Below are 23,181 nucleotides of genomic sequence, written 5' to 3'. Positions count from 1 at the left end.
GGTATTGTTTAAACATCCAGACAGACTGTGATCCAAATCCAATTTTCTTTGTCAAGCCAGATCTTCTTCTTCAAACCCAAGCTCACCCTGGGGAGGCTGTCGGTGTTCATTCATGGATTAAGAGTAAATGTACTTTTGTGTGATTTATGCTGCAACTGTGCAGAGTTGAAGGTTTCAAAGCTGCATTTGTTGTTTGTGGACTCATGGTTCTAAAATATGAATTGTTTTCTTGAATTATTAAGCACACATGTTTTACATTGCCACTCTGTGGATCATGGATGGATCATGAAAAGTCAACCGTTTCAGATGACAACAACTTCTGTGCATAAATCCCACTTGCTGCATTTATGACCCTGTTTACCAATTCAGCCAGTTCTCAGTTGGAAACAGGTAAAAGCCATCATATCAAACCTGTATTGTGTGCTGTGACATGCATTTTATTTTTTGGCACCATCATGCGTTGGCTCTTAGCAGGAGTCGGTTTGCCTGGTGAGCTGCCACCCATATCCCTTCTTCCCTGATCTCTTGTGTCCAGACACTTCAACTGTAATATGCCACTCTGAAGACCGGAGGAGGGTTGCCATGGCATTCCTGCCAACAGTGCTACATTCAGCAGGAGATGATGTCAGAGATGAAAGTGGCTTGGCAGAATGACGCTAGCTTTCTCACTTTTGGCCCCTGTGCTGTGCAAGGTGAGTGAAGACAAATAATCAGGACTAAGATTACATGATCAGGGGTGTCACTTTAGCTTGATTGCTATCATCATCTCCATGGTGGGTAGGTCATTTATAACCCCTTGTTCCATGCTGGTTTTAATAAAACAGCTCCTGTAATATTTTTGTGCTGCTCACTGAGCACAGATTGTTCATTTAAGTGTTTTATGAATTTTGAGACAGCTGTCTCATCAGAGTTTCATTATGTACTGACACACAAAGAGGAGAGGGCTGAGGTTCATCCACGACCACATTATTTTGACAGACTTTCTGGATTAGAATAAAAAATTAATGATGTGGGACTTCCCCCACATACAGATGAGCACATATCAAGATGATGATGTCATTGCTTGACTTATTCTCTTCAGTTTGCAACAGCTAAATGTTTTCATATGGCGTCTGAAAGTCTGATTTGCCCACTTAACATGACTGCTAGTTTAAGATGTGCTTGTGAAACAAAATGCACCTCTTTCTCAGTGTAACCCTTACTGTCAGGACACACCACAATCCTACCTTTAAACCTAACCAATAAGATGACAAATGGGCTATATTGTGTAGCAATGATAACAATCATTTATGCAACAGTAATCATGTTTTTTTTTTTAATTCTGTGAAATACAATATTACATTTTTAGAAATGCCATGCACAAGGTATGTCGACTTAGGGCAGTGGCTTCAGAAACAGTGCTTGCGAGGCAAAAATCACAATGGATGTGCACAATTGGTGTGGGCAGCACATCTTAAGAAGTCGGTTAGTTTTTCAGAATGACTCTCTAAGACAGTGACACACTGTGCTGACCATATCAGTGCTGCTGGGAGAAAGATGTGAGAGCTTGCAATCAACTGTAAACTCAACCTTTTTGGGAACACCTACAGGTAAAATTGCCAATTTTCTCCACCTCAGAAAGGTTGCCAATGCTTCCTGGCTTTTAGCTTTACTGAGGCTGAGGCTGAGTTCGAAATAGCATGCTATTGCTACACTTACTATTTTTTTCTTTATATGGCAGAAAATAGTGAGTGGAGTATGCTAGAATGCCAAGAAGTCATGATTCATCAATAAGTTCACACTACAGATCAGTGGTTAATATTTAGAACCAACTGAAATCACATGGACACAAAAAAAATTACATGGTCCTGGTGGCCCTAGGAGCAAGTTTTGTCAAAATCAGAGGTTTGACATGATTTTATGTGTAGTTTTGTTATATATATATATATATATATATATATATATATATATATATATATATATATATATATATAAATATAAATAAAAGTATTTCCAAATTAGTATTTGCGGGCAAGTGGCACACTATTTTTTTTAAAAAATAAATCAGACTTCAAAAACATCAATAGAAGTGGGGTTAGAACAAGAGTTCATCTTTTGAATCTAGCTGACATTTTGCACGAGAACTTTTTCTGCACGCATAAATACGGAAACCGTACGGAATTATAAGTGAATGAGGCACATGTCCATAGCCTAAATTGAAATAGTGCTTGCAGTGTCAACTGATGATTATTATAACGGTTGTTTGACCTTTTTTCTTTTTTTTTCAAGACAAAGAGTAAGTGGATATAAGATGTGCATAATGTGCTGAATAAACTTAGGAAAATAAGTGACACATTGTCTTGTTCTCTACGTACCTGAATGAATCTCCTCCTCCATCATGCTATAATTGTAAGACCAGAAATAACTTAGTTGTTCCTGTGCATAAGTCTAAACACACAGTACTCTGATAGCAGTTGATCACAAAGCCCCCTCTAGCACAGACCTGGGAATGTAATTCCATGGTAACAGAATGGACTATAATAATTAAATGGTACTGTACTTCTTGATGACTGACATGCTGTAGAGTCTTTCATATGTTTGTGCTAAAGACTGTTTTTACTAATTAAATTAGCACACACAAGTCATGCTGTGTGGAAAAAGGAATATCATTAATTGGCCTTTTTTTGTGTGGCGGATCTGATTAGGGTTCAGACAAAAAACACTAAACAATACTAGATCTATTTGGTTTACACCACTGCATGTAAAACACACGTGTGTGTGTTTATGCACAGTGTTTATACTTTTTATATTTTTTCCTACATGCAGCTCTGCTCCAAAGTCCCACTAGCTTGTCCAGCTGCTGTTATCTCCTGCTGCTCCCCAGAGAGAGAAAGAGAGAGAGAGAGAAAGAAAGAGTGCCGGGAGCCAGTGTCCTGCTTTAGAACCAGCAATGGTTGCTTTTTAAGGTGAGTTTACACAGTGGCAAAAAGCACAAGAACAGATCTCTGGTGAATGTGTTTGAAACATTTGACAGCTTCATTTTCAGTCAATTACTGAATCCTGTCTGCGCTGTGCTAGACTGAACAATCTCACTTTCCCTGCCTTTTTCTGTCTTTCTTTCTGCTTTTCTTAAATAAGGGTTAGATATAAATATGGAGATAGAGGTTGGAAATGGGAATGTTGGGAGAGAGAAAGAGATGGAGACGCTATTGTGTTGCATCCTGTTTTGGTAATTCTATCCATCTGACCGTCCCGGGGCTCTCTGAAGAGGGGGCAAAGGACAAATCTAGAACTGACTGAATAATGATCTGAGTTCAGTTTATATCTTTCTTTTTAAACATCTCCTGAATCTAAAGCAGTGTTTCCTAACCTTTTTCATTTTATGTAGCCCCATCTGTAATGCTTACGTACCTCTTCATCGACTTTAACCAGAATTGTTTCTCTTTAACTCATATTATACTTGATATCAATTAGCAATATCATTAATTTAATTAGTCACATTTAAACATAAAACAAATGATACTGTAAGTGAAACTGAAGTAGCACATGTATTGTAGTATGAGTGTCACCCAATATATAAAACTGTAACCCTCTATTGTTTTCTTTAAAATGTTGTAAATATTATTTATGATAAATTATTGGATAATTGTGCCCGCTCATTTGTCCTATTTTTTATTTTTATTTTCATTTGGAAAATTTAAATTTAAGTTAATCTTTAAGAACACTAATAATTTAATAACACCGCAAAATGTGATTTTTATCAAATCTCAAAATGAATATCTAATTTTTTCATGTTGTATGTTTTAATGTTGTGATGGCTAAATTCACTTGTAGCATTTTAGATGATTAATTCTGGTTTTAGTCTTTTATTTAGATTTTTATCTGCCATTCATTGATTTGAATTTGAACAATTTCAGTGCTTTCCAACTTATATAGAAATCATATTCTGAATCATATTAATCTTGATAAATATATATATTTCTCTATAGGTTTAACATAGCAAAACTGCAGTCCTTCCAATTACTATTTTAAACCTGCTGAAGTATGTTTACTTCTGGTTGGGAATCACTGCCAAAAAGAATTATACCACCCTTTAATATATTTATATGCCACAATGTAAACGGATTACAACAAGAAAAGAAAGTTGAAAGAGATGTGATTTATAACAACTTACCTGTCTGCGACAGGCATATCATACCTCAGTGCTTATGACTAATTTGGACATTCCTTGAAAAAAGCTTAATGGTTGGATTTGAATATAAATGTCAGAATTGTGCTGGAACACCATGGTGACTGAAAGCTCAAAAATGAATCTCTCATATGAATCTCTCTCTCACACACACACACACACACTGCAGCTTATAGAAATAAAGGAGACACTAGAAGCTCCACAGACACAAACCACCACTGAAGGCGGTTAGTGGAGGTTGAACTCAAAATGTGTGGCGAGCAGATAGAGCTTGTCCTGACCCATAGGGTCAGATCTTGCTGGGCGGCTGGAAACTGCTCTGACCTGCCTCTCGTGAGGGTTAATGATTCCTCTTCAGCAAATGACAGTGAGGGGATATCAGTTCATAACAGTGTTTAAACCTTTGCAACATCACTTCTGTGGCCATATCCACCATCACTTTCAGCCCAGTATTCAGCCGAGTAAGGTCTATCTTTCTGAGTAAAGATATTTCCACACTATTTCTCAATAAATCTGTTAACAGTATGTGTAAATTAACATTTGTACAAACTGTTTGGACAAACAATGTACAATAGTATATTTGAAAAATGAATATTAACCTATAATAAATTATGTTAAAAATGGTTGTCGCCATTGAATCTAATTTTATGTAATTGTCATCATGAGATGCTGATTGGCTGATGGCACCACAAGGACATACACATTTCATTCGTGCAGATTTCACACCAAAGCAAAATTGGGCACTGGTAAAAAAAAAACTACTTCACTTTAATGAATTATTAACTATATACACTACTAAGATCTTTAAATGTTTTTGAAAGAGGTCTTTTATCTCATCAAGGCTGCATTTATTTGGTCAAAAATATAGTATTGTGAAATATTATTGCAGGTCTACTGTAGTCTAGCAGGCTAAACTACATTTGGGATAGAAAGCTAACACTATTATCGTCAAAGATAGAGACAGAGACCGTGTTTACTTTGAACATGTAACAAAATGTAGTGAGACTATTTAGGGCTGCTTAGTATACATCCTTTGTGTGATATCTAGGCTAACTGTTACAGTTTCTAGTCGAATGATTTTAACTTGTTACTTCGTGTGTTACATGTAATGTGTATTGACATTACAAAACGCACTGTGTTTAGCTGACGCAAAAAAACTGGAAAAACCTCAGGGACACCTATGTGAGGAAAAGGAGAGAGGAAAAGGAAACTAAAAGTGGACATTAGCATACTCCCCTTCAGACTCTGTTCTTTAAGATTGGGTGCACCCAAAACCTTCTTTTCTGTCTTTTAAAGAAAATGAAAAGCTCGTCTTCACTGGATGATGATGATGAAGTGACCATGTTTTCTCATATGTCGGCGCGAAAGTTTTGGAAAATTGAAGCTCTGAACGTCGCAAATTCGCGTCGCGGCTGATGTGAATGGTTTTGAGGCGAACTATTCGCTTTTTCGTTACGCGTCCGGTGTGAAAGGGCCACTCTGTGTTTAATGTTAAATCTACTTTTTAAACATCGTCAGTCACTAATTAACAGTCGCTAATGGAAAAAGAGTTTTTTTGCCTACATTTCGATACCAGCAGGATGTCATGCTAACTAACCAAACCTTGACCTCTTGTTTCTTATTGGTAATATTCAGCTATGGTTATTTAATGCACGGTAGAAGCTAATGGATTTTGATGCCATTGATTTCCTCTGACTCGAAATTAGTGAGTGAGAGTGTTTACATGGTTATTTTTTTTATAGCTAGGAGCATTTGGAAGTGCTTTCTGACCAAAGGGTAAACCTTTACCCTGCTGAAGCATAGAAGCACATCCCCACATACACATACACATACTCTCTCTCTCTCTCTCTCTCTCTCTCTCTCTCTCTCTCTCTCTCTCTCTCTCTCGCTCTCTCTCTCGCTCTTTCTTTCTTCCGGCAGTAACTGCAGCTGAGAGGCATTAATACCCTCAGAACCCTGGAGCATGGCAGAGAATGCATCTCGACACAGAGATGAGGTGGAGCTCTCTGTGAGGTAATGTGATTTGAGAAAATCACAGCTGCTCTTGGCACTCTGAATGACACACAGTCAGGCTGCGGGGATGAGTTTCACAGAGGCAAGGATGTGTTTTGTACTGTGCTGAGTGGACTGTCACGGGTTTGTACCAACTCATATTGAGGAGACCAGAAGACATCATGTATAAAAGGTAAGGTAAGTTTTCTGTTCTGCTTGTTTGGAGTTCTATTGTGTTAGAATTGTGTTTTCCACAAAATATGATTTGTCATAAAATTTAGATCAGTGGTTCTCAGCTGGTTTTTGCTTCAGGGCTCAGATTTTACCTGACTCATTTTCCTTCAACTCTGGACATGTGACCCACCACAGTGCAAAATCTGGAACCAGAATTGAATGTGGTTGGGTTGTATTTTCTTATACCCTAGCCTTTCGTCTTAGTTAGTTTTCAAGGATGAGGGCAAGTCACTCAACCTGTCCCGTGTTGGCATCTGATTCATTTGGTTAGTTTCTACCAAGTGACGGATGAATTTGTGCCAAAATATCATGAAGTTAGATGCACAACCTATGCTGTGAACAATAGAAATTTGAAGCTATCCATTCCAAAATGCATGATTACATGGTTACTTGCATGTATTATTGCCCTTCAGTGGTGTTTTTCTCAGATTTTTTGCAACCAACCATTTGAGAACAGCTGTTACAGATTTTCTATGGGGACTGATTTTAATCTGTTCTTTACAAATGAAGGCATGAAGTGTGTTTTTAGCTGTGATTCAGGATGCGTTCAGGTGTTTATCATATTTAGAGTTTATGATTTAGAGTTTTTTAGCTCTTTGTACTGCTTTGTGAATTTTTTACAGTATCTGTTGTTAATTTCTATATATGCTATTCTATTTTGAACAATTATTTTATAAATTCAATTAACATGAATGTTTTAAACAAACAATGAACAACTATATATATATATATATATATATATATATATATATATATATATATATATATTAAATTTACCTATATTAATAAATTGTCAAAATTATTGTTGAAAATGTAATTTATTGGAACCTTATTGAAAAATGTTTCTAGCTATCTTTTAGCATTAGACAGTTGCTTGGTTGGCGCAAGACCCCCTGAAGTACATTATTTGAAATCTGTCATCTTTGCTCATGGCGATGTTCTGGCAGAACAGATTGTGCTGCCAACACTATATTTTCATTGTTTTAAGGTTAGGTTTATGGTAGGGGTAGGTATGGATGTTAATAAAGCCTCAAACCATATGAATATGTGCTGTTTTAACTGGAGGTAGCACAATCTGAGCGGGTATCACAAATCATCAGAAGAGCAGCTCAGTTTTGCAACCAGGTTTTTGAGCCAATCACCTAAGCTGTACAGAATGTAACAAAATGGCATATTTTGGCTAAAATTAATCTCTTACTAGGTAGAAGCTAGCCAGATTAAACTGAGGTGAAAGACTAGGGTAAAATGATAAAGTTTTCTTTAAAATAAGATAAGTACATTTGGAAATATAGGTTATAGACCCATGTGCCTTTCAGACCCAAATACAGAGTGAAACAGCAAAATCTTCAGATATACCTTTCCAATACACTTAAGTATCGTTCTTTCCTTTTTCTCACTCTTTTTTTTTTTTTTTTTTTTCAAAAGTTTTTGAAGTGTGTCAAAGTACAAAAATCATCATTGGAAACTAAGGTGAAAGAATGAGGTTTTCTTCTCAGATGTGAAAAATAAGATTAGTAAATTTAGGCTAGCAGCTTTTCTGACCTAAATATAGATGGTATGGGTCAGTGAAACTGTAGAATCTCCAAAGAAATACTCATATACACCTATCAATACTCAACTATTATATATATATATATATATATATATATATATATATATATATATTGAATCTCATATGATATATGTGTGTGTGTGTGTGTGTGTGTGTGTAGTGTTCCTGATCAGTTGGAAGCGTGAGCTACAGCGATATGAGTCTGTTGCTCTGGTTTGGTGAAGGCAGGATGTTTCTGCTGCTTTTGCTGCTGCTGTGCTGTGGGACACTGCTGACCTGTGCCAAGACCAGAAGACACCAAGGGTCCCACACACCCGCACACATCCACACTGATGACATCATACTGGCTGTCATTCTGCCTCAACACAATACATCCTACCCCTGGGCATGGCCCCGCGTGGGACCCGCTCTGGACCGCGCCATTGCTCACGTCAATGCCGACCGCACTTTGCTGCCCCGGCACCACCTCCGCCGCATCTTCGCAAACAGCGAAAATAGGGACGGTATCTGCTCCGAGTCCATTGCCCCGCTCATGGCCGTGGACCTGAAATTCGAGTACAACCCGTGGGCCTTCATAGGACCTGGGTGTGACTATACCTCCTCCCCAGTTGGGCTGTTCACTGCTCATTGGGGTGTCCCCATGATCACGGCAGGGGCCCCTGCTGTAGCTTTCCTCCTCATGGAAATGTACACCTCCATCACAAACACGGGCCCCACACACAAGAAACTGGGTGAGTACGCCCTCCACCTCTACAGGCATTTCGGGTGGCACCAACACGCCCTGCTGATGTTCAGTGACACCAAAATGGGCGAAAGGGCATGCTACTTCGCTCTGGAGGGGCTTTACACGGAGATGCATGAAGAAAACATCACAACCATGGACCTGGTATTCGAGGAGAACAAAGGGCCTGTTAACTATTCCGAACTCCTACAGAAGATCAAGGATGATGGAAGAGGTGAGTGGCTTGTTTTTTGTTTTGCTTGAACAGCATCTAATTGGGCATCTGTCCTTGTGTTAATACATTCCCAGTGCTTCTGAGATGTTCTAGATGAGGTCATTTTAAAAATCCACTTAACCTCGATTGCCATGCTGTTTCCATACCAACTGATTCCTAGATGTGACATTAAGGTTAGAAGTCAAATTTGTGACTTACAAATGAGCCCATAATAATTGCAGTGCCACAATACTGAATTTCAACAAGAGTCACACAGAAGCCATAACAGGATATAATTGCAAAATAGAAGGGGAAACAATATGTTTTCTGCTAAAAAGTGTGGGTTTTATTTACTATTTTGGTAGGCCCAGGCAGAATCTGCATTACAGATCATACAGGTTTTTAATGACATGAGGGTGAGGTAATGTTCCTTTAAATGCTTACAGAAATGTTGTGATGGTCTCAGTATGTCATTCTTCTACCACCAATGAACATTGAGAGTGAGTGTGAAGGTTCTAATGAGTGACTTTGTGGTATATGGCATATTTTGTCCCCTGAGCTTGATTTGTGCTGCACTCCGTGATCCAGATTGAAATGTGTACAGACTAACACTTTCATCATATTACACAGAACGCATGACTAAGAATGAGTGAAGGCGAAGGAAAGCGAGATGAGGGACAGCAGGAAAAGTTTAGAGTATGATGTCATTGTTAATTTGCTGATTCTCCATGCTTTTCTCAACCATGATTAAACTACTCAGAATGATGTATGTAACAGTAATCTACTGAATTGTTTTTTTCCATTCTCCCAAACAATATGCTTGATTGGGGCCAGACTCAAACCTAAGTCTCCTATGAGCGCCACAGCTCAATATGTCAACAACAGGAGAATCCGTTTTATACAGTGATGTAGTGCATCACAAAATGTAGCTCATATAGTCAATGTTTTGACTTTGGCATCAGATTAGTTCTTCCGGAAAGGGGAACTCAGGAAACCTGTATCTATAAGTTTTTAATGGGTAAAATGTACTTTAAACCTTTTTTCAGGTCCCAAAGGGGTAAAAAAAATGTCAACTGAACAACATTTATTAACAGAGGTTATGACCCCTGTGAGCATGCAATAAATTTTAGCACACACTATCTGATCTGTTGGCATTTCCTGCAAAAACAGAGTTTGTATTAATTGTGTGTTCATTCAGTCTTTCTAACTGGAAGATTGTAATGGTTCGTCATTAGTCACTGGATGCTCTGTTGAGTCACTCAATGAACAGTGGGTGAGAAATGTAATGTTGTACTAACACATAAAAAGCCAGATAAATGAAGCAATGGATGATGTCTCAGGTGGGGGCTGTGGCTGCGTGTATGGTTTAAAAACCTTTGAAGTCTTTGACAGACAAAAGCCTGGGTGATCGCAAAAGGGGTCAGTTTGAGTCATGTCAGAATAAGTTTTGTATTTCAGTGAGTATTAAGTACAAACTCTTAATAGCATCATCCATATATATATACATATGTATGTGTTTAACTTTTGCCCTTTTTTTACATTATTTGTTTTATTTGTTTTTCTTTTCATTTTTCCTTTTTTCCCCCTTATTGCCTTTTATATATATCCTCATCTAATTCTCACTTAAATTAATCTTTAAAACACTTAATAGTTCAATAATCTCAAGCAAATATCTATATTTTTATCTATTTCTCATACTGTACAGTTAATGTTTTGTTGCCTAAATTCACTTGTAGTTCTTTTTTTTTATTTTTTTTATTTTTTTAAATAGTATAGTATTAGCCATTTATTGGTTATCAGCCATAACAAAAATATTTTTTGACTTCGTTTCGGACAGAACTGTAATTTCGGTGCCTTCCTAAATGAGGATTTGGCGACAGATGACATAGGGAATGTTTTGTGGATGCAGAAATGTTTTGGGGTCTCTCTAACTGATTAACATGTAGCGAATACCTGTGGAGCCGTAACCTTTTACGTAGATCTCGGAAGAGCTGAAATGCTCTTCCTCACCTCCTGCCTCTTTCCTCTCAACTCTCTAAAAACACCCTCACATCATCAGCAACAGGAAGACAACACATGGAGACAACACCGCCTCCTGTGAGATTGGAATCTCTGATGTATTCCTGCTCTTCTCCTGGAGTTTTCCATGCGAGTGCTCTTTCATTTGGAGATTCAGAATTCTTGTCTCTTTAAAGTGCAGTACTAGATTTGTAAAACTGAGATCATCAAGTGCATTTTATTTGAACCAAACTATATTTGGACGGGACAGGAAAACACCCAGCTCATAAATGCAGATGAAAGTGGACTTGAACTTTCTTCCTGGACATTGAGGCATTTAAAGAGCTTTAGCTGGAGATTGCAAAGTCCGACGTGCAGCTAATTCATAATTACAACCATCTGAAGGTCCATTCAGTACTCTAAACATGTTTTTTTTATATTATTATTTAGTCACATCATTACACAAACACATTGACAAATGCACGCATATTCATAACACTTCTCATTCTCTCTGTAGTGCTGAAGTGATGTGCACTTAGCTGCTGCTTTGCTCTTGGATAAAATCTCCAGCACAGCAAAGCTGTTAATGGCCAGAAGTCAGCAGGTGCTTCAACATCAATCTCTCTCTCTCTCTCTCTCTCTCTCTCTCTCTCTCTCTCTCTCTCTCTCTCTCTCTCTCTCTCTCTCTCTCTCTCTCTGTCTCTCTGTCTGTCATACACACACAAACACACTGTGCTCTTCTGGTTTAATTTTTCCATGTACCCAATCACTTCAATTACACCTGCATCAAAGAGGAAGAGGACCTTGACTCGAGTGCCAACAGGAAGGTCTGGTTTTCAAATTCTGATTTCTGAACAAGGGCAAACAGAACTATATGAGCTCTTCAAAATTAGTAGAGCTCATTTTATGGAATTGTTTGTAATAGTTTCTCCCCGATTCCTCTTCTGATGGAGTGGTAGCATCAGTCTACCCTTGTAATCATCTTTTCAACTAAAATGCCAATCTTTGTGTCTACAGCTTCATGGCCTCTTGTCGTCATAGTTGCCGAGCGCAAGAGCGGCCATGCTGAACTAAACTACCCACAAGGCCGTGCTCTGCTTCTCTCTGCATTTCCATCCATCTGGATCAGCTTAAAAATTTATCTGAACTGAGAGGTAGAGAAAGATGGAAAAGAAAAAAAAAAAAAAATTGTATACTCATATCGCACACTTTTATAAGCCTATAACTGCTTCTCTGCTTGAGGAATGCTGTATTCTGATATTTCAGGTCAATATTTCCCATTGTTTCAGACCTTTGGATGTAATGCAGTGTAACTGAACACCTCCAGAACTAAACCCAGACATATCTTCATTTATCATTCGTAGAGATGAAGGCTTGTCTTTATTCTGGTCTTGAATCTGCCCCCGTCTGAACAGAATACTCAAATCATAATGTTCTCTTTGTGACCGCAGAACATTGGGTTCAGTTTAATACAGCCATGACCTCACATCCTCTAGTCTAGAATGAGGTAATGTTAGGCAGACCTCCCTTACATCACACAGATTCCTGCGCTAATATAATTTGTAACCCTATACTGGCTTATGTTAAACAGCATTAGAAGAGAAACATGACAGGCTTGACATGACAGACACAAAATGGTGCCAGAGCCTGCATTTTTAGTTGCTTGCAGTCAAACTTTAGATTTCCGTTAAGCAGTCCTCTCTAAATGTGCTTTGTTTTTGTTCTAAGATTTATTAACTTCCTTGTGTCCATTTTTGATGAGCATGATTGGAAATCTCCATTTTTATGCAAAATCACCATTTTAAAGACTGAGAGCAATTTTCCTTCTATGTTGATGATGCATTTCTTTTTTAAACAGGAAGTTTAGGTGGGAAATATTAGGGGATCATCTTTTGTTAAGTCACATTCATGAATCATGATTTGCTACTTGTCGGTTGCAGGTGGTATTTGGGGGTGGGACTCTCTTGTTCTAGAGAGCATTTGTTTGGACAAAAATCAGTGTAGTGCAATATGAGTCTTCTATATTGAGAGACTGAATTTGTGTTTAAATTCTAAAAGTGAAATACATTTTTTTTTAATTACACTACGCCTCAAACATTGACTGAAATCCACAAAAGTCTTTTACAATGTTAAAATAATGTTGTGTTTAAAGGGATGTTTCGGAGTAAAATCAACTTAGGGTCCTTTGCACCATGACCTCGAGCCAAACACCCCCCCCCCCCCCCCCCCCCCAGAAGCCTTTTTTCCCTTGGTCGAACATTATTAAAGTTAGAGCTTATTTAAAGATATCTGCCGAATAGCTTAGTGCAGGCGCTAGTGGATCCAAAGTTGTATCTCGTAAATTACCCCACTAATAATGCCCAGAATGGTACCAAACTTCTACAGTAGTACAAATAGGTTCTGTACTCATAAAACGAGGCATTGGAAAGTTTTTAAGTACATCAGGAGTTAATTTAAATAACACTTGCTGGATGGCTTATGCTACCGCTAACCCGGACGTCGAGGTCACTTCCGTGATTTGGGAAAAGCCTGTAAAAGTCCTGGCAGAAAGCTATGCATAAGAATGTAGTGTAACGACACCCAGTTCCAGGAATGCACTAATATTTTGCATTTCTTAAAGAACCATCTCTTTAAGATATAAAAGAGTCTGGGTCATATGACCCAGTTTCACTGACAGGGCTTAGATTAAGCCAGGATTAGGCCTTAGTTCAATTAGGATATTTAAGTACCTTTAAAGACCCCCTGTGGTGAAAATCAAGTTTTTAATGTTGTTTGATGTGGTGTTTTTAATATGCTTTAAGACAATCCATGTGCAAATTCACCAGTCAATACCATTGCTGAGTATTTTCTCCTTAAAACTGCACTGAACCAAAGACAGTCTCAAAAACGCATTTTGAAATCGACGGTGTTTCTGACGTCACAAACTACCTTGTAACTAATCACATCAATGTGTGATCGTCAATGATTGGATCTCTGGGCTGGTATAAGTGAGTGGAGGCAGGGCTCATTTGCATATTCATAGAACCGGGTATACTAAATGAGGCAAGAGTGTAGAGTTACATTCAAGCTATTTTAAGGCATGAAGAAAAAAAATTCAAAGAAATTTTTTTTTAAATGATTTTTTTGTTGATTAAAGATGAGTTTTATGGGAAAAAATTATTGACTGCAGGGGGAACGTGCCTTAGACATTTTTTATATTTTGAGACAAAGCAATGGCACTGACATATTTTTAGAGCAAGTTGCTTTCAGTTAAAACAGCTCAAACATGCATTTTAGTCTGGGACTAATCTGAAGCCTTGTCTGTGAACCCGGGGGAAGATGTACTACTGGTGTGCCATTTCATATGAATAAATAATACATAAACATTCATATATATCCATAAATGTAAAATAAATGCTGATGCAGTCCCTTTAAAACCCCATCAGGCTGTATAAATAAGCACGCATAAAGCCCGTCCGTGTCGCTGTCTGCTCCCCTATCATGGTCAACATGCACATGAGAAAATTGGCTTCAAGGATTCCATCCAGATCAATAGAACTGCTATTTCCTGTTGTAATTATCTGATCGTTTTGTGAGTGTTGTGCCTCCTTTTTAGTATCGATATTCTTTAGAAAAACGGACTGAAGAACCCTAATCACTGGGTAAAGGGAAGGGTGGTACAGCTTAAACATAACAGATCAAGTCCTGCATTTAAATGGGATAGATTAGAGTCAGTGCAGGAATGAAGCTGTAACAGTCTGCTCTGATTGATCAAACATTTTCATAAATTCTCAGATCATAGAACTACAGTCGTTTCAACTATTCGCTCAAAAAAAGCGGACAGACAGCAGTTAAAAATGGCAAATAGAGAAAACAGAATAAAACAAACAGTAAGAGCAGAGCACATTGATGTTGTGAACATGAAGTTGTTTCCTGATTATGTTATTTTCAGAGAACACAAGCGGCCTTGTATACACATAAAAATGTACACTTGTACACTGATTCTGGCTGTCAGTGTAATTGTAGCAGGTTTCTTTTAGAGAATGGCATTGCATTTTCTGAGCTGAGCCCATCATTATCATTCCTGCGCAGTGTGCGGCCATTTTTCTCGATTGCAATTACAACGTACCTCCTCATCTGATTGCATGCAAGCTCCTTGTTGGGAGGTCAGACTCTCTCTTTCTCATAGTCTAATTGGTGTGGTGATATAATGGAGTGCACAGTTTTGAAATAATGGACAATTCTCTTGTCTGTATAAAAAAATAAGATTTTTTTTTCTCAGCCCATTCTATTCAGAAGAATAGGAGCCTGCTATGTTTATAAAGTTTAATTAGAAAATTTAAGGTTGGCCCATGATGACTTTTGATTTGGCCAGCCATATCATATCACAAGACAATTTACCTTCTTGTTTTAACATTTTGTTTTGTTTTTATTTTTCATTGAAATGTGTACAATATAAATGAATTGACAATTGTACATTTTAATGATATAATTCAACAAGTACTTCAGTTATTCAGTTAGATATAATTCAACAATTACTTTTGGTAGAAATTTTGGTCAGCTTTGTTTATTAAAGGAATGAATAATACTTTAAGGTGAAAGAAAAGGTAAGGTGCTTAAAATCAAGTTTGCTCACATGAGACAAATTGTATCAGTTGCCTAAAAAAGCTGTTTTGACATCATTTATGTTACATGAAGTGGGTCGTCTCATTGGGGTGGACATACCGACATCACATGACATGACCAGCTGAAAATACTGAGTGTAGCTTTAAATAGTTGTGGTGTGACATAAATAATACATTCTCAATACAGAAAATACATTCTCAATGTGAGGTCAGTTGTTTTGTTGCTCGTCATTTTAGATAAAGTATATTATGTCACTGCTTCAGATGCCATGTTGACTATATTCACAGTATGTTCTTATTAGATGCCTTCTTACAGTACTTAAGCAACCAACTAGTGCTATTTGTAGACTGAATTCTGTTGAGTATGCAGAAGTTAAACTCTATTTGGCCCACAAAAACACCCACTCATGGTCTGTCACTCCTGTCCAGGGAAAACATGTTTAGGAATGTTTTTACGTGTGCATCTGAGGAAAGCGAAGTGCCTGAACTCATTTGCTCAGTGCTAGTTAATGTTTAACAGCATTAAAAATAGCAATTCTCCCCGTTAGGTTGGATATCTACCAGCAGTCCCTCTCAAGGGCTTCATCTGATAATGATGTGCATTTGAGTGTGTAATGGACTGCTTTATCTCTCTGATGGGTTGCTTCTCACACCTGACACTCTCCTTTCCCAAACAGAATTGCATTTATACGGAAGTGCCTTCGTAATCATAGCGGAAATGTAGTCAGTGCAGTCGCTCTTGTCCTGATCTTTCTTTCTTTCTTTCTTTCTTTCTTTCTTTCTTTCTTTCTTTCTTTCTTTCTTTCTTTCTTTCTTTCTTTCTTTCTTTCTTTCTTTCTTTCTTTCTTTCTTTCTTTCTTTCTTTCTTTCTTTCTTTCTTTCTTTCTGATAGACAGTGTAGGTGTATGGCAAAAGCTGTATGACCTCTGACTCACTCACAGTAGGACTTTACCCTCTTATAGTCCCCATTTTCACATGTATGTGTTACTTTAGTAGCCTGCAGACTGATATTGTGGGCTGTATTTTACCCTCTTTACTACCTGACTAGAGAAAAAAGGCTGTTGTCTTCCCTTTTGCCAAATAGGTAGGAAAATATTCTTCCTGGGTGCAAGAAACAGAAAATCTGAAAAAAACTATTTTGTAACATTTCAAACTAGATGACCACAAACACTGTTTTATGCCAAATGGAAAGGAAAAACTGAAAGAAACTGCCATTCTATTAGTACCGCCCAACCTCCCAAAGCAAAATACCGTCACATACAGATAAAAAAGCATTTGCCACAATGTTCCATTTTTACCATAAGACTAAAGAGTAGACATACTGTTGTATGATACAATTTTCAGTGATTAAACCTACCCTTACAATAAATGTTCTTTTAATAACCCTCTGTTGATCTGACTGCCCATGGGCAAGGATTAAACAATATTTTAAAGTAGGCTATAATCTGTAGTTTTCACTGTCAAAAGTCCCCCAGATGACGCGTTTTACATCACATTGTTAATTTACATATACTACCGACATCGTAACAATTCAAAGCTGGTTGAAAATTGCTGAAGTTACACCTTAAAGGGAGAATTAACGCAAAAATAAAATGTATGTTTATTCACCTACATGTCGTTCCAAACAGAGAATGCTGAAGAACTATGGGATCCAAACAACATTGGTTCTGACATTTCTCAAAATATTTTCTTTTGTGAGCTGTAATTCATACAGGTTTGGAACGACATGATCGGGAAGTAAATAATGACAGAATTTTAATTTTTGGGTGAACTGTCCATTTAAAATGGTGTGATCAGCCAGTCGCTGATTTGTTGCTGATCCAAAAATAAAATTCTACCAGCTAATGACCAGTTTAGACCAGTTAGAAACCAGTGTGTTTCCTTTGTGTACTGAGGCATAGAGATGTTTTTTTTTTTAAGTCCTTTTGAGAAAATTACAAAGCTTTCAAATTTGGTTGTTTAGCATACAGATGCTATGTTAGATTTTGAAATATACACACATTTGCCCAACTCAACAAGCTTTGCCTGTCGTTGTCATTGGACTCTCTCATTACCCAGATCTACCCAGATCTGCCAATACAAAGATAACCATCTAGATCCTGTCCCTCTATTCTGACCTTTACTGGTTGACACTGATCTGTTTGTTCTCAGGCTACGTTTACAGGTTAATACTTTTGTTTCAGGTTCTTAAAAAGTATTTTGTTTAAAATACTTACTAATTTTGATTGATTTGTCCATTTAAGCAGAAATTTTCTGTGTACATGTTGAATTATATCCTCTGCCTATTTCTGTTATCTTGCCTCTGAAGTCTCACATAGATAAATGGATAAATAGATGGCTAGATAGATAGATAGATTGATTGATTGATTGATTAATATTCCCCATGATCCTTCACTTGTATTCCATCATTTTATTGGCAGAGAGGCTTAAAGATAGTTGTTCATTTAGAATTCTTCTAAAATTCTAAATCCATCTTTCACCTTGTTCGTTTCCTCAAACTGAAATCACATTGTTACTGAGCAACACACACACACACACACACACACACACACACACACACACACACACACACACACACACACATACACACATAACTAGCTATTAGCTTATGTCTCCTGTAATTACCCTCCTTCTGCAAATGACTGTCTGGAGTCAAGTTCTAACACTCTCTCTCTCTCCCCGTCTCTGTGATCACTTCACTCATTTGATCAGAGTTAATGAATCATTTTGCTTTCTTTCCCTATTTGTGGTTTCTTCTCTTGCCTGAATGTTTTTTTTCTTATCCGAAATGTTGAGGAGAAGCTTAACATCCTTTTCATATCAAATCTATCCCTTATCATTTATATGAAACATCCTGTTCAGCACAATATCACATGAATAATGGAAATAGAAAATGTTTCTACTGGTGTATATATATATATATATATATATATATATATATATATATATATATATATATATATATATATATATATATATATATATATACAGTGCAATGCATAAGTGAATACACCCATGCTAAAGTTGACTAAAAAGAGGAATAAAAAATCATATTTTGGAAATTGAACTTAATGCCTTAATTTAAAAAATTAGGAAAAATCCAACCTTTAAGGACACCAATTTTCTTTGTGAATGAATAATGTATCGTAAATAAATAAATGTTCTTCCTTAAAATACATGGTGCATAAGTGAGTACAGCCCTATGTTAAATTCCCATAGAGGCAGGCAGATTTTTATTTTTAAGTATTTTTTTAAAATTTTTTTTAGGATACTATGCATCCTGATAAAGTTCCCTTGGCCTTTGGAATTAAAATAGCCCCACATCATCACATAGCCTTCACCATACCTAGAGACTGGCATGATTTTATTTCAGTTAGCCTAAAAGCTAAGATTTGCATTGAGAGATGATCTTATGGAAAGTACCGCATGCCAATCTTTAGGTATGGTGAAGGCTATGTGATGATGTGGGGCTATTTTAATTATCGTTTTTTATCAAAAAGCAGAAAAATGCTGGTAGTACTTCTTGGGTGTAAAAGTATGTGAATACCTCCTGTGCTCTTCAGTGAAGGGATCCACATATATCTTAAGATACATTTATATACATTTATATTTTTTAAGAGATTTATATTACTGGAAAAGACAAAAATACTGATTAGGAAAATTATATTATGCATTGTGAATGAATCATCAAAGTCATGTTTTAATGTATGACGTGCGATGCTAAAAGCATAGAACAGACAGTCCAGATTCACTCAGAGCCATAAATGCATTAATGCACCATACAGACACACTTACACACACATGAACTAAAATGAACGTGTACACGCTAATTCCTGTCTGGATGCATTATACTGGCACATCATTCTGAAGTAATGACATTATGATATTGATTACGAAGTCATTTCTGGTAAAAATGCTAATGTGAGTACAAAAAAGCTATATTTGAGCTCCTGATATCCTCAATGCTCCATAGAACCAGAATATGTGTTTGTGTGTGAAGGGGAGGGAATTATAAGGAGGCTAAAGTTTTTTTTCTCATGTCGATATGTTCTGTTTCTCATTGCAGTGGTGTTTGTATGCTGTTCTCCGGATATTTTCCGGCAGTTGATGGTGCACTTTCACAGGGCAGGTCTCCCTAAGGAGGAGTATGTCTTCTTCTACATTGACATCTTTGGACGCAGTTTGGAGTCCAGGCCTTCGCAGCCATGGGCCAGAGGAGACCCAGATGATGTCTTTGCGAAGGAGGCCTTCCAGGTAATTAAAGCCTTTCATAAAACATGAGAGAGAGGGATGGACAAATAGTGATGAGGAGATACATGGCCAATAATCAGTTTCATTCATTTTGTATTTTTAAATATCAATAATAATCTTTAATATTTAATTATTACTATAAATATGATAATATTAAAACTTTATAATATTTGCATAAAATATTCATTTATTTTCTGAGAAATTATCTTTGTTTTTTCTTACTCCACTGACATTTTTCTTGTTTAAAGCAGAAATAAAACAAATTAAAGTGTTTTATGCTTAACAGAGGAAAATTTTAATTCAATATATTCTCTAATAAAATAAATGGTTACTTGGTTTGTAGACTAGAAGACTGTTAGGTTAAGGTTAGGGTTGGGGTTAGTAGAATAAGTTTGAAGAATAAGTTGACATGTAGTTGCAAAGTTACTTTATAGTCAATCGAATGTCTGTAAGGCGCATAGGCGTAATTTGCGGGTGGGACATGTCCCCATCACTTTTTGCCAGGGTCGATATTGTCCCCACCACTTTTTAAAACGTCTCGCGGCACGAATGTACCAGTTCTACAAATAAAAACTGGCAGAGCATACATTTCGATCAAGAGACGATCTAGCGTTGAAATGTGTTTTTTAAATCAAGTGATCAAAGTGCTCGTTGCCGCTGCGATCAGTGGCGCGGATACAGTGTTTTCTCTTGTGGCTCGCGCATACGCCGCACTGTCTTCACTCGGACGCGCGCTTCAATCCGTTGCGGATACTCTCTATTCGTTCTGGTGAAATCACAAAACATAATGCACACAAATGTGTCCCTGCTTGATATACAACCACTAATGAACATAATCGGTTTTGATGAGAAAAAAAAAAAACTACACGAGTGCGGATTAGAACCCAGAACCTCTAACACACATGGTGAAAATTCTACCACTGGACCATTAAGATACACGTTGGTCAAATAGGCGGATCTATGTATTTATGTTATTTATATTAGGCTAACGTTACATCTCATTAAACGACAAATTAAACCCCATGTAGCCAACTATTTAAATCGATTACTGGACATTGTAATGTTATTGTACATATATCTGATTTAGCAATGTATTAGCAACCCCCACCCCACCTGTCCCACCCACTTTTTAAAACAAAGTTACGCCACTGTGTAAGGGGACCATCAAATTAAGTCTTACCAAATAAACTTAATTCAAGGTATTTTCTCTGAATTTAGTCAGTTTGTCTGTATTGCCCTCTAAGGAGGTGTCGCAGGTTGTTGTAATCAGTTGTCTTTTTAAAAATCTGTCCAGTAAGCCTTATGTCTGGACACAGACAGACACACACACACACACACACACACACCAGTGTTGTGCCTGAACGATAGTTCATGAACTTGTTCATATTTTGGACGAACGTACCGTATTACTGCCTGATGAACGTTACTGTGAACTCGTTCATTCTGGTGTCTGTGAACGCCACGCTCTCTCAGTTTAACTTCGTTCAATAGAGTGCCAGATTTCTATAGAGCCTTCCAGGCGAAAACCCGGCTAAACCGTGAACTTAGTTCAAAATTTTAAGTATGAACTATGAACTGAACTAGTTCATTTAAAAATTTGTGAACTGAACTTTGAACTAGTTCATGTAGAAAGTGAACTTTCCCAACACTGACACACACACACAATCAACATCCTCAGTTTCATGGTCTGTTAAGTTTTGCTACCAGAAATATAACTGATATTATACAATTTGAGAAAATAATTATTATGATCATGATAAAGGAGAAGAGAGACAGTTATGAAGCTTTTTCATCAGAATTGTTGTCTCATCTCTTGATCCTTAAAAAGAGCCTGGCTTGTAGTCTGTATGGTGACATAATAACAATGCATTTTATTTAAACCCCCAATTACACAAAACAATCCCTGCTATGCTTCAGGGGGCTCAAAATCTGAGCCATATTCTTATCAAAAGCTATGCAGGTCACTCTAGCTTTGGTCGGTGTCACAGAACCGCAGTCAGCAACCCCTACTGTGATAACAGCCACCTGTTTTGATAGTGGAAGGGTTTCTGTGCAGAGCGTGAGAAATGTCTGAACTCCAACACTAAGTACTCACTGATGAACCCACGCACAGCAGATTCAGGACATGCTGATGCTCAATGGAGCTTAGCTTTGGCAGACTATTATTGCACACAATATAAAAACAGACCAACCTGACCAAATTATAACTATTCATATATGTATGTAACTTCATAAGAGAAATACTTAAATCAGTCTAAAAATGTGGGTAACACTATACAATAAGGTCTCATTTGTTAGCATTAGTTAATGCATTAACTAACAGTTATCAATATATTTTTTTCAGCATTTAATAACCTTTGCATTTATTAGTATACAATTAACTTGTATACTAATAACCTAAATATTTATGTTGCTTATAAAGTGCAGAAAGATACATGGTCCTATATACAGATATATATATATATATATCTATATCTGTATATATACACACACACTCACAAACACAAACACACAGTAGTTGCTTATATATTTTATATATATTTTTTAGAATAGATATTTGCCTCTTAGAGTAAATTTGTATATATTTTGTATATTTTTCAGAGTGTGAAGATTCTGACCTACCTAGAGCCACAGAATCAGGAGTACAAAGAGTTTGTCACTCATCTAAAATCGGATGCCAAACGGATGTTCAACTTCACAGTCGATGATTCTTTGGTAAGAGAGATCATTATGAACTGATTTATCTTTACCTTTTAATTTTTCATTATTTTATTATTGCGCCTATTCTGTCAAGACTCTGCTGTGCTCTCCATCTTTTCTATCTTCCGTTGCAATTACTATTTATTTCTTTATTCTCTTATCTCGTTAAAAGTTCTGTGTGCCCCCATTACAGCCAGGCTTCTCTCATAAAGAGATTGAAGGGACCTTCTTCCTCAAAATGAAAAAAAATCATGTTTTTCAGCCAAGTGCATTTATGTGTGTTTACTGTTTTTTTCTATAATAGTCATCTATTCACTAAATAATGCACAAAGTAACAGGATGCAGTGCACTTTTGTTCTCTTTCTCTCCAAATGGTAAAGGTTGAACATAATTATATATCTGTGTATGTGTGTGTGTGTGTATGTTTGAGGTAGCCTTACAAGCCAGACCCACATCAAGATGTTGGGTCTGGGAACACACCATTGGCAGGGCTCAATCCGAGGGGCGGGATAAACGGTTGTCTTTCAAATTCCTTCTGCACGCAATAGGATAGCGCTACAACCAACCACCAGCGGAGCTAGTTGATAGATTGAACTTTTGCTGTATCCGGTCGGCAAAACTCCGAACACATCTTCCTTTTTTAAGAATGACTTCAGTGCCATTCTTTGTTCTTTTCTCAAAGAAAAGCTTAACTCCAAGTCTTCCAGAGTCACGGCCAAAGCCGATTCGAAAGACCGCTGTTCGGCA

General features: G+C 37.1%; 1 protein-coding gene across 2 annotated transcripts in view; it reads left to right on the top strand.

Moving 5' to 3' along the window:
- The first annotated feature begins 5,969 nt into the window (after positions 1-5,969).
- Positions 5,970-23,181, top strand: part of npr1b (natriuretic peptide receptor 1b) — a 53,599-nt gene continuing 36,387 nt past the window's right edge. Inside the window, exons 1-4 of one of the 2 annotated variants that reach the window (XM_084089340.1) lie at positions 5,970-6,353; positions 8,107-8,902; positions 19,550-19,737; positions 22,336-22,449. In XM_084089340.1, the coding sequence (XP_083945466.1) occupies positions 8,143-8,902; positions 19,550-19,737; positions 22,336-22,449 (1,062 nt within the window). In that variant the 5' untranslated portion in view covers positions 5,970-6,353; positions 8,107-8,142. Of the gene's footprint in view, positions 6,359-8,106; positions 8,903-19,549; positions 19,738-22,335; positions 22,450-23,181 lie in introns of both variants that reach the window. The other variant, XM_084089341.1, reaches the window with a different exon arrangement.

The sequence above is a fragment of the Abramis brama genome (assembly GCF_963993115.1).
Source record: "Abramis brama genome assembly, chromosome: 17".
NCBI lineage: Eukaryota > Metazoa > Chordata > Actinopteri > Cypriniformes > Leuciscidae > Abramis > Abramis brama.
The sequence above is the reverse complement of the archived record's forward strand: the minus strand, read 5'-3'. Positions and strand labels throughout refer to the sequence as shown.